General features: G+C 37.5%; 1 protein-coding gene across 7 annotated transcripts in view; it reads left to right on the forward strand.

Annotated features, from left to right (window-relative positions):
* CD47 (CD47 molecule) overlaps window positions 1-12,876 on the forward strand; it is a 238,324-nt gene that overhangs the window by 46,960 nt on the left and 178,488 nt on the right. For 2 of the 7 annotated variants that reach the window (XM_059687909.1, XM_059687910.1), the window contains 5 exons: window positions 167-259; window positions 1,731-1,829; window positions 3,544-3,636; window positions 8,898-8,929; window positions 10,503-10,526. In XM_059687909.1, coding sequence (XP_059543892.1) covers window positions 167-259; window positions 1,731-1,829; window positions 3,544-3,636; window positions 8,898-8,929; window positions 10,503-10,526 — 341 coding nt within the window. Of the gene's footprint in view, window positions 1-166; window positions 260-1,730; window positions 1,830-3,543; window positions 3,637-3,974; window positions 4,129-8,897; window positions 8,930-10,502; window positions 10,528-11,143; window positions 11,177-12,876 lie in introns of those variants that run through there. The other 5 variants (XM_059687904.1, XM_059687905.1, XM_059687907.1 and 2 more) reach the window with 5 other exon arrangements.

Genomic DNA, 12,876 nt, shown 5'->3' on the forward strand with positions numbered 1-12,876 from the left:
ACTTATTTTGTGTGAGGTTTTGGGGTAAGAGTTTATTTTTAAAGGTTTTGCAATTTATAAGAGTAGTATTGAGATGAATACATTTAATAAATTGAGTACTTTAACTTTTGATAGAGTAGGAAGTAAGTAGGAAAATATTTTAAATGTTAGTTTTATTTATCAACAGGTGAATATTCAACGAAGAGGGCCAGTGGACTTGGTTTAATTGTAGTTCCTACAGTGATATTAATATTACTTCAGTACTGTGTGTTTATGATAGGTAAGTATTTGTTGTTTTAGCATGATTGTGCCCTTTTTCATTTAAAAAGCAGCATTTTTGATTAAAATATTTTTGTATGGTTTTATATAATACAATAAGAGTTAGGCTCTTATAATACAACTAGAGTTCCGGTGCACGAAATTTGTGCAGGGAGGGGGGGGTGTCCCTCAGCCCAGCCTGCACCTTCTTCAATCTGGGATCCCTTGAAGGATGTCTGACTGCCCATTAGGCCCGGTGGGATCGGGCCTAAACGGGCAGTCGTACATCCCTCTCACAATCCAGGACTGCTGGCTCCCAACCACTCGCCTGCCTGCCTGCCTGATTGCTCTTAAACACTCCCCTGCCAGCCTGATCGATGACTAACTGCTCCCCTGCTGGCCCGATCGCCCCCAACTGCCCTCCCCTGCAGGCCTGGTCACCCCTACCTGTCCTCCCCTGCTGGCCTGGTCAGCCCCAGCTGCCCTCCCCTGCAGGCCTGGTCCCTCCCAAGTGCCCTCCCTTGCTGGCCATCTTGTGTCCACATGGGGCGGCCATCTTGTGTCCACATGGGGCTGCCATCTTGTGTGTTGGAGTGATGGTCAATTTGCATATTACTCTTTTATTAGCTAGGACAAAAGCTATTCTTCATGAAATTTTCCCTATATGGATTAATTTTAATCTTTATTAGGTTATCAAGGTATTTATTTTGTAAAAAAGTGATTTTCAGAATATATTTAATGCCAATAGTGGATTTTTAAAATTATGCTACATAATTTCTTAATTTCATATTCTTATTTCAGTTTTTGAAGTTATAAATAGATATTAACATTCTCGTTCTCTTCTTTTGCCAAAACTCTCTTTTAAAACTAGTTATACAAAATAGGGTTGTAAATCATAAAGAGTTATTGCAAATCTTAACATTGTAGTTTTAAAAGATGATAGAGCTATCTAACCTATAATTGGTACCAATTTCCACTGCATTTTGGGAGTAAATCACTAAATATTTTTGTTATTATTAACTAATGTATTTTTTTTTTTTATTTGCACATTTAGCTCTTGGTATGAGAGCCTATCTCTGGGTTGTTATATATTAAGATGGTATAATTTGTTCTAAAATCACAATTAGGGGTTATGATGTCTACAATGGCATGCTTGCACAGTGGTTCTCCACCAGAGTGATTTTGTGTGCACGTGGTGAGGCCCTGCTAACAGCCACTCCTATGGTAAAATACCCACGTGTGGTAAAAGCAGCATTGTCCTAAGATTTGGGGTAAAAACTGCCAATGCAGCTCAGCTCCCTGCAAAAATGAAAGGCCGCTAAGGGTGTGAATGTGGAGCTGACTCCTGGAGTGGAGAGAGATGGGAAAGCAGCCACCACCTGACACAAAGCTCCAGAGTCAGTCTTTGGTCCTAGGATACCGACCTTGACTGTATGAAATACAAGTGGAAGTGATTGCTTCTCAAACACCTGCAACATGCTTTTTCCTTGCAGCTCCAGCCATTGGGATGTCCTCCTTCAGCATCACCATACTGATCCTTCAGGTGCTGGGCTTTGTGCTTTCTGTGGTCGGGCTAAGCCTCTGTGTCTCAGGTGAGGGTCACAGTCTTCTCTAAACAATTTCTCTTCTTACCAGTAATTGCTCTTAGAGCTCTTTTTTTCTTTCCTTTTCTTTGTCTTTATTATTCTGTTTTAAATATATAGACTTTATTTTTTAGAGAATTTTAGGTTCACAGAAAAACTGAGTGGAAAATAGAGTTCCCCTCTACTCCATCTACTCACAGCCTCCTCCACTCTCAACATCTCCCACCAAGTAGTACATTTGTTACAGTCTGTTGAACCAACATTGACACAGCATTATCGCCTAAAGTGTATCGTTTATATTAGGGTTTATCTTGGTGTTGTACATTCTATGATTTTTATAAATGTAATAGACGTCCGGTGCACAAATTTGTGCATGAGTGGGGTCCCTTGGCCTGGTAGCAATCAGAGCCAATAGGGGGAGCCAGCTGGATGGGGGAAGGGACTGCAGGAGGTTGGCCCCAGCAGCAAGCTAACCAACAGCTGATTCCCCAAGGAATTGGGCTCTCTCCTCCTTCCTGTCTGGGTCCGGGGTGCAGGTGAACCAGATTCAGGGCTATCAGTGCCCCACCTGCAAGGTAAGGTATGGCTGATTCTATGAGGAATTGGGCTCTCTCATCACTCCTGTCTGGGGTTGGGGTGTGGGTGAACCAGATCGTGGCTGTCAGGGCCCCAGCAGCAAGGTCTGGGTCAGTGTGCATCATTCCTGTTGTTCATTTGGAAGGGTTGCTTAGGCTTTTATATATATAGATATGACATGGATCATAGTCATAAAATACGATATAGAAAAGTTTACTTGCCCTAAAAATCCTCTGTGCTCTTCCCATTCATCCTCCCTATTCAGAAACCCCTGGCAACCACCAATCTTTTTATTGCCTCCACAGTTTTGCATTTTCCAAAATGTCTTAAGCTTGGAATCATATAATATCTAGCTTTTTCAAATTGGCTTCTTTCACTTAGTAGTGTGCATTTAAGTTTCCTCCATGATTTTGTTTAGCTTGATAACGCATTCCTTTTTATCACTGAATAATATTCCATTGTTTGAATGGACGATAGTTTTTTTATCCATTCACCTATTGAGGGACATCTTGGTTGCTTTCAGTACATGGGAAAAGTATTGGTTTATAGAAGTGCATGTTTTTGTGTCGACATGTCTTTTCAACTTCATTTGGGAAAATACTAAGGAGTGCAATTGCTAGATTGCATGTTAAGAATATATTTAGTTTTGTAGTAAATTACCATTTTGTGTTCCCACCAGCAATGAATGCACATTTCTGTTGCTTTACATTCTTGCCAGCATTCAGTGTTATGAGGTTCTTTCATTTTTCACTATCATTTTGTCCCCACTGAGATTAGTGCTCTCCTATTGGCTGTATATAGCTTATGGGCTGATTGGTTAGTGCCCAAACTGCCCTGCCTGTATTCGTGAACGAGCTTTTAAAATAAACATTGGGTGGAGGCTTAGGCTTCACAAACTATTTCCAATTAGTCTTGATGTGATAAGGTACATGCTATGCCAACAAAGCTTTTCTATTTTAATAGTTTGGAGTCATTTCATTGACTGAGTTAATAATGCAGGTACATATGTAGGTAATTTTTGTTTCTTGATAATGAGAAAAATAATTACTCTCCCTAAAACTTAATTTTATTACTGTTATTGTTGCTTTTAAGAACTTCAGTTATTTAATGTGAATTTCTAATATAAAAATTTTATTTGTTTTTGCAGAGTGCACCCCAATGCATGGTCCTCTTCTGATTTCAGGATTGGGTATTATAGCTTTAGCGGAATTACTTGGATTAGTTTATATGAAATTTGTTGGTAAGTCAACTTTCATTTTTATTAGTCTATGCCAAGAATTTCAAATATACTATGATTTGGAAAATGCTTTTGGTTGGTTCGTACAGCTTAGGATCAAAGAAATGTATTGGAAACTAATGAAAAAAGTAGAAATCATGAGATATTGAAAAGTTTAGATTATAGCCTAGTTTAAAAGAAAATGTCTGTATGTTTTTGAATGCATAACCCTTTTAATGCTATGGAAAAGGAGAATTGGTTGAAGATTGATTTTAATAAATAGAAAAGGGTTTTTAATTAGCCATTGTTTGTGTGATAGCGCTCTTTCACAGAGACCTACTTCTCACTTGCTGTTCTTGCAGACTGGACTGTTTATAGGCCTTGACGCCCAGAAGTGGACAGGAATTGAAATTCAAAATCTGTCGTTTTTGCTAATTAAGAGCAGTGTCCTCTGATAATTGACTTTGAAGTATTTTTAGTGAAAAGCATTACACTATAATAAAAACGTGTTTTAAAATCTAGGCTTTTGTCATTTTTAAAATCGATTGTTATTAAGTGTGGAATCAACTTATTGTGTCTAAACTTTGTACTTAATCTGCCAATTTTTAGTTTACAGATTTTTGTATGTTATTTTTTAAAATATATTTTTATTGATTTCAGAGAGGAAGGGACAGGGAGAGAGAGACAGAGACATCAATGATGAGACAGAATCATTGATTGGCTAACTCCTGCACGCCCCCCATTGCGGGTAAAACCAGCAACCCAGGCATGTGCTCTGACCCAGAATTGAACCATGACCTCCTAGTTCATAGGTTGAAGCTCAACCACTGAGCCACACCAGCTGGACTGTATAAGTTATTTTTAATACATAAATAAAGAGATAGGTGCTTTTAATAGTGAGTGCCTAAAGATGTTCTCTACAATCTGGTTTTTCTTAGTGTTCCTTAAAACACTCTAAATTTATGAAGTAAAGTAAACTCTTAAACATTTATCAGAATAATCAAAAGTTATAAACTAATGAAGTAAAAAAAATCAGTCTTTGTGTTTTACTTTAGGCATTACGTATGTGTTTATAAAAATTCATATAAACCTTGAATTATTCAATTCAAATAATTTTTTAATTTAACAAATTCAAATAGTCAAATAATTTTCCATATGACTTGCACAGTACTTTCAAAGAAATTTTATCTTTATTTTTGAACTTCAGCTTTTGCTGACTGGTCATGGAGTTCAATTCTGTTATATATTCTTTGTCTCTCTTTAATGTTTATTAAACAATTAAAACACAGTACTTAACTAAAATTTACCTATCTTTAGTTTATGTGTTCATAAAATCAGAGTAGTTTTGTCACAGAAATTTTCTCAGTTCATGCCTCATAAATTCCTAAAACACAACTAAGACTTATAAAGCAGAATAACATCTTGAGCATCACATTATGAATGTTGATACATATTCTATTTTTGTTGAATCTTCCTTCTAATCACCATTGGTCTGGTTCTGGAAGATGACACTGCTGATTATGTTGCTCCCTGTGAATGCCTGAGAACAGTATGTGAGCTACAGTACCCATACAGCATTATGTAGTATTAGGTGTCACTCACTGATAGTCAGATCTTTGTTATTTTTTCCCTTCATTATCTGGTTTGCCCTCCCTTTTATTGCCATACCCCCCATGCCTTTCATGTATAACAAAGAAGGATGTGCAGTACAGTTGCCAATAGGTCTGGAGATGCTGACTCAAGTGGAAACAGGCATTGTCTGGCTGCCACCCCCTTGACCTTGCTCTCCCCACTTCTCCATTGCCAACATCCCTAAGAAGCCATAACATTATAAACGTACTATTCTCACATTAAAAGCAAAGGGAAATTATGAAAATTCACCAGGTTATTTTTTTCTTTCTTATACTTAAATATGCCATGTGTAAATTAAGACTTTAACCCATTTTATTGACATGATGAGAATATTCTAAATTAACTTTTCACATCAACCTGCCTGATGCCAGAGTTCAGAGGCACCCCTGCCTTCAGTTGAAGGGCAAGAAGAGCAAAGGTACAGGAACGTTGCTCTGTAGGTGCTGCTGTAGACTAGGAAAGTGGGTGTGTGTTTCTATCAGAGTCTGTGAAGCTGAGTAACATTAAGGTTTCAAATTTGAGCCCTTGAATCAGAAAGTAAAAATTGTAAATGTTTCCAAAATAACTTTTACTCATTGCAGATGCTCTGTTTTGGAAAAGCCTAATGAATGTGTCTCAACTTAAATGCAATAAAATCCTCATATAGTTAACAAAAAAGAAAAAAAAATCCAAGCTATCTTTTTAAGATTAAGTTAATGTTCCTATGAGAAGTTTAACTTTGATCATTTGCATTATTTCCAAGTTTAAATTTGTACCCTTACCTGTTACTTTAAGTAGGAAGATTTTAACTTTCATTTTCTCTGGTCTTCTTCTTTAACTGTGTTGGATTCTTTTTCATAGAAGGATTTATATTTAATAAAATGAAATTAGGCACTGGAAACAATGATAATATGAGAATGTATAGAAGATTAAAAGGAACTCGATCAAGTTAGGCTTGTTATTTATATAGGGTGTTTATATACTTGTTAATTTTTTAGAGCTATTACTAGTATAAGGACTATAATCATGTTTTGATACAAATCAACCTTGTAGCAGTCAGAAACCATATTGACCACATCTCAGATATATTAGAATGACATGGAATAGAGAGAGAGAGATAAAAATTTCAGTGATATTGTCTTGTCCAATGTGGAGGTAAGGTGAATTCTGGTATCAATAAAAAAAGTATTTCTGAAAATGCACAAACTAGAATTATATTTATGACATGTGGCAAATGTTTCAGGGAGAAAAGAGTAAGTCAAAACATTGCAAGTGAGCTCATATGAAATGCGTAAGGCTTTGTGGTTTTAAAACTATGTAGATGTGGCTGTCGATGTCTTAGGCCCGTGGTGGCAGCAGATACATTACAGTCATTCTTCTGTTACATAGGTCAGATGCTTATTGGAGAGGATTAACTCAGGCAAAATTAACTTCTGTGCTGGTTGGTTTTATTATGTTAGAGGGACCACAGCTGACCTGTGTCCCTTTGAATCACTGTTCTTTATAGATCCATTTTTTTTCAGAATAGGCTCAGCAAATCTGATGTTCCTTGTGCCTGAGAATTGGAGCTCATAAACTATTCTTTATATGTGATTAGGATAGAAAAGGAGCGACTTGGCAGTTCTTATTACTAATTCTGATGAATAAATTTCTGAGCTCAAAAATATAACTCTAAAATCTGACCTCTGACCCTTCACTTTAGCAATCAGTAATTTTCATAGCTGGTTAGTTCGCTTTTCTTGGATGGAACATAGATAGAGGGCATGGCTTAGTTGAAGTGAGTTATATACATGTGACAGTCATGATGGTACCTAATAAAATTCTGTAATTCTGCCTGGTTCATTTGGAAAACTGCTAAATGTGAATCCATTAATATTGCCAAACCCATTTCTCTCCATAGTACTATAAAAATAGGTGTTCTTCTTGTTTGGTTGCAAGGACCAAACCACTTTCTGTGTACCTCCAGTCAGGGAGCTTTATTTAAAACGACAGTAACAGTGATGGGAATCTCATGAGAGCTGGTACGTAAGTGGGCCTCACACAGAGAGTGGAACAGTAGGTAGTTCAGGAAGTGGAAGGATCCAGTATGTCTCCAAGGACTGAGTCATCATGCTGCCCTCTCAGGAACAAGAGTCAGTTAGCCCTTCTGCCAGGTATGGTTACTTGGTTCCTCTCTCTGTGGTTCTTTCCCTGATAGCCAACTAGCTCATCCTCTCCGTTTACCTCCTTATTCTTCATCCTATTTATGTCTTCTCACTGATAGCTTTTCTTACCTAGAGTTGTAAGCTTTGAGCTTCTTGCTTACTTTCCTTGTCACCTTCCTTTTCCATCGCCAACTTTCTAGTTTTCATCTGATACTCTCCCTTCAGATGTCAGGGGGAGAAGAAACTTTCCAGGCCAGTCAGCAGTCATTTCCCTGTTCCAGAGCCTTATCAGCTTCTGGCCCACCTAGAGAGTGGCTGCCCTTGAGTCGGGTCTCACTTACCCACATTTCCCATCAGCTTTGGGAGCTTCATAAAGTGGGTCTGGAGGAAAGGTAGTAAATAAATAGCATAGAAAACTAGAGCAGTTCTGAGGTCTGCGTCAACCTACTAATAAGCAAACCCAGTGCTGTCATCCAATTCAGAGCAGTGTGGTTGACTACTGTAACTGGTAGCATCCTCCTCCTCCAGAGTCATTCATAGGATGTTGTTGGTTGAGGCGTTTGTATCTGCAGGACTCTGATTCTGTAATTAGGATGGTTTTAGCTGCTCTGGGTACTCCTCGTTTGGATTTTGTAAGGAAGTTCTCTCTTCTTCTTTATGTACCCAGAGCAGTTCTCTTTCCTTTGTCACATTCTTCATGCCCTATATTCCTTCATCTTCATTAAGCAACCCATTCAGAAGCAGGGAAAAGGGTAAGCTAAGAAGGAACACATAGAGAAGGACTTGGCTGTAGCTGAAACTATCTAAAGTAATTCTTTAAACTCAAAGGGATCTGAATATTTTCTTTCATTTGTTACCGACTTGGAGCTTTGAAAACTGGAAAGATGAAAGAAAAGAAAAAGACTAGGCTACAAGGAACAAGAGCAGTGAGCTAAGGGTGGGCGATGGAGCAGAGGCAGAGCTTGGCCACTGTCACGTTCTGCCCACTTAGTAGGGAGGATGTTGCGTCCACAGTGGGATGAGCGGATGACAGAGTTTTTCCACCACAAAGTGGGGGAGATATAGTATATGCAAGTGAGCAAATGGGTATGTTTATTATTTGATGCAGATGGATTATTTGCACCATTTTAATCAATTCATATAATTCAGAACGTTCTTTATTTTTTAAAATATATTTTTATTGATATTAGACTTGAAGGAAGAAGGAGAGAGAGAAAAACATCAATGATGAGAGAGCATCATCTATCGGCTGCCTCCTGCCAGCCCCCGACCTGGGATTGAGCTCGAATCCCTGGTGTGCGTCCTTACCAGGAATGGAACCATGACTTCCTGATTTATGGGTCGATGCTCAACCACTGAGCCACACCAGCTAGGTGAAGATTCTGTATTTTTTAAATAGACTATCAAAACTGAAACTCAATGGACTTTTTGGCACCTCTAATTTTAGCCCTAAACATTTTATTTTAAAACTAAACAGTGGACTGGCTTAATTTCTTTATTAATCATTTTCTTGTGTTTTAATTTTATCAGCTTCCAATCAGAGGGCTATACAGCCTCCTAGGGTAAGTTAAAATTTCTTAAATGAATTGGGTCTGATCACTTGATAGTTTCGACTGAGGATTGGTAACTGAGATATTGAACTCTTTTGGTATCTGTTTAGTGTAACATCAAATTAAGAGAACAATGAAGTCATTTCATAATCTTTGCATGAATAGATCCAATTCTATTTTAAAACCTATGTTTGGTCATTTAGTAGCAATGGGATATAAATGATTTCTTATGATAAGGCAGACTTCTCATACCCAGTACTGAACAGTTTATGTGTAAGAATAATGGTCATTGTCTCTACTGAAGGAAAGCTGACTCCAATATATCACCTTACCTGTTATATTTATTTGATGTGCATATACAAAACAGTATTTCAGGCTTAAAATGAGGGATAAATTTATATTAAATTACATTGTTTTACTTAAAATAATAATCTATAAAATAAATTTAAATGTTGCTTTAAAGTACCTGTTCCGAATTATGATTCATTTCCCTAATTTTATAAGCATTTTCCTTCCTCCACACTGTATTGTCAATTTCACTATATCTTTGGATATCTTATTAAGCTTTCTGAGTAAATTCCAAGAAAAGGAGTAAATTTAGGAGATAAACTGAGAGAAATAAATGAGATGGGTTAAAAGAAAACCTTTATAAAGAGAGATTCATCATTTGCACAAAGTAGCTTATTTGCACAAAAGCTACATTTTACAAATAACATTGGAAAGGACTATATTGTACTCATCTTCCCATAAAGGATTTAATGGTAGTTGTACCTGGAATGCCACAGGTGAGACTCCTGTGTGGCAGGAAGTGGGGATTGCATATGCTGCTAATTCTGATGAGCCTCAACAGACATGCCTGAAAGGCAAGGGGGAGTAGGGGTGCTCTACCATGGGTGTTTATTCTAAGACTGGTGCCATAGCTACACTGTCACAAACACACAGCAGCTTTTCTTGTGCATCTGTTAGAGATTATCCAGCCATTAAATCCTAACACATTTTTTTTGCATGACTTACAAATGATTGTTTTGCTCTTATCTCTTGTTTAACTGTATTATTTATTATGTTGCTATGTATTTTGGACTTCATAATTTTTTCAAAAAGTTAGGATTTCTTGAATAGACAGAGACTAGGTGGGGTGGGAAATTCTGCACAGAAAAAGAATGTTGAAAATAAGACACTTCTTAAACTATTAGTGCAGTGGTTCTCAACCTTCCTAATGCCGCGACCCTTTAATACAGTTCCTCATGTTGTGGTGACCCCCAATTTCATTGTTACAAATTGAACATAATTAAAGCATAGTGATTCATCACAAAAACAATACTTAATTATATATGTGTTTTCCGATGGTCTTAGGCGACCCCTGTGAAAGGGTCGTTTGACCCCCAAAGGGGTCGCGATCCACAGGTTGAGAACCGCTGTATTAGTGAGACTTGGCAATCTTTGCTTTTTAACCTTTATTGCCTTCCTTTAGACCATAGGATTCACTGTCTACTACATAGTCTAAATGTTAGTGTATATAAATTTCAATATGAAGGACATGAAATAGATTCTATTTTTTTATAAATGTGCTTTACATATTTTTCAGAAAGCTGTAGAGGAACCCCTTAATGGTATGTGATTATTACAAACTTGTATATATTTCTTGATCTATTACCAGATCATAATTTTAACTGGCCCCCAAGCAGTTTTGTCTTTACCTTGGGAAAAATCCAGTGTTTTGTTTTTTTTCTTCCTTGACCTCTCTTTTTTGATTATTAATCAAGAATTAAGAGTATTGCTTTGTAATGTTCTCACCTCTGAGAAAAATGCACTGCTCTGTATCTCCCAAGTAGTTGCATGCATTAGCAAGTGATACTGGGCAAGGGGACTACTGCTTTCTCATACTGGCCAAGATGAAGTCTGTAGCAGCACCCCCAGTATAGAAGAATCTCAATTATAATTTCTGATTTATAAATTTTAGGAAGATATAGTCTCTCACCATGGAGTGAGACCAAAACACTTTCTTTCTCCCTAAATCTAGATCTGTATTCTCAACTGATTATTTTATTTGTGGGGGGCTGTGGGTATGATCCACAGAAAGGCATTGTAATCAAATGCCTTAAAATTAATTTGTATTGACAGCTCTGGAATAGTTGGCATGATATTACTACCTAGTTGTTTATTTAGAAATGATTTTTAATTATGGAACCTTTCTAATTGCTTGCTTGGCTTGTTACTAATTCTTAGCATTTAAAGAATCAAAAGGAATGATGAATGATGGTGAGTATAAAAAGCACATACAATTATAGATTGGTTAAAATACGGACATTGAAAAGAAATAAAATTGCTTCTTGGAAATATGGCGTTTTAAATAAAAGGGATACTGTCAAAGCATAAAGGTTTACATGTGTTCATTTACAAAATTGAAATCTACTCTGTTAAAATTGCACCACTAGTCATATAAAAGCTGTAAGGTGTCACTCATCAGATCTCCAGTCGTACTGCTCACAGCAAAAAGAAACTACTGCTTTTTAAAAAACACCTTTCAGATGCAGTGACAGTTACTGTAAATGGTTTTTATATGACACGTAGATAATCTGGCACAAATCTTTATAATCTTGACAGAGTCCCTTTTGTGCTTGTGTTGGTGATTTTGTTGCATTTAACCCATGGGGGCTTAATATCTCTGCTTTTTCATAAAGGAACTTGGTTCTAACCTTTAGGGAGAGGATTTAAAAGAAGAGAGAGAGCACAGTGGGTGTGGCTCAGCAGTTGAGTATCCACCTAGGAACCAAGAGGTCACTGGTTCCACACATGCTCAAGTTGTAGGCTTGATCCCCAGTGCAGGAGGCAGCTGATCCATGATGTTCCTCTCTCTATCCCTCTCCCTTTCTCTCTCTCTAGGGATCAACAACAAAAAAGTTAAAAAACAAACGAATACCAACTCTTCCCTGCCCTCCCTTACAAATCTCTCTCTTTCTCTCTCTCTCTTCATATATATATATATATATATATATATATATATATATATATATATATATGTATATATATATATATATATGCCTAAGCGACTGTTACCACCAGTCGACCGAACAACCGGTCGACCAGTCCCTATCACGTGCACTGACCACCAGGGGGCAGGCGCTTAATGCAGGTGCTGCCACCTGGTGGTCAGTGCACTCCACAGCCAACCTCCCACGGCCAGCCAACCTCCTGAGTTCCCTCCCCACAGCCAACCAATCGTGGACCTTCTCCCTGGCCTGCCAGCCCAATCAGCCCTGATTGGGACTGGGCGAGGGGGCCCCAATCGCCAGTCAGGCCAAGGGACACACCTATGTACAAATTTTTGCACCAGGCCTCTAGAAATAAATAAAAAGAGAGAAAAATTTTGGTCACTCCAGTTTTTCCTTTTTGGGGGGGGAGGGGGGGGGTGGACTCTGGCTAACAATTTAAAATTTTTATTAAATATTTCAAACACATTTGTTAAAGAAGTCAGAGATATTGAATGCTATAAGTATTCATTTAGTTCTGTTTGCACTTTAATGTGTTTTTACCTTGTCAAAAACTTCTTCATACGTTTAGTATTTGCTGTGATGTCTTGATCATTTGAAATAGCTCACTTTCCATTTTACTGTTTTAAAGTCTGTGACCTACCTGCTCACCTCTCTCGCAAAAGTGCAGCATTTATCTCAAGAGTCTATATTCTCAAATACAATTAATGTTTGCCTAAGAGTAAAATCACATAATTGTGTGTTGTGGATTAAGTTTAAAACAATGTTTAGGCTGTGTTTAACAAGGAGGCACAAAATGATCCCACTTTTGTAGCTGTGTGTCACAGCCTTTATTACAGAAATGCATGTTTTATTATACTAACTACGGCCATCCAAAAAAAATTGTAGTTAGTAGGAATAAACGAAATGGTATTAAACAAAGAACTGGTGCGTGGAATTGTGGCATGGTTTGCTCATATTTTCATTCTG

This window comes from Myotis daubentonii, chromosome 3 (genome assembly GCF_963259705.1).
Source record: "Myotis daubentonii chromosome 3, mMyoDau2.1, whole genome shotgun sequence".
Lineage (NCBI taxonomy): Eukaryota > Metazoa > Chordata > Mammalia > Chiroptera > Vespertilionidae > Myotis > Myotis daubentonii.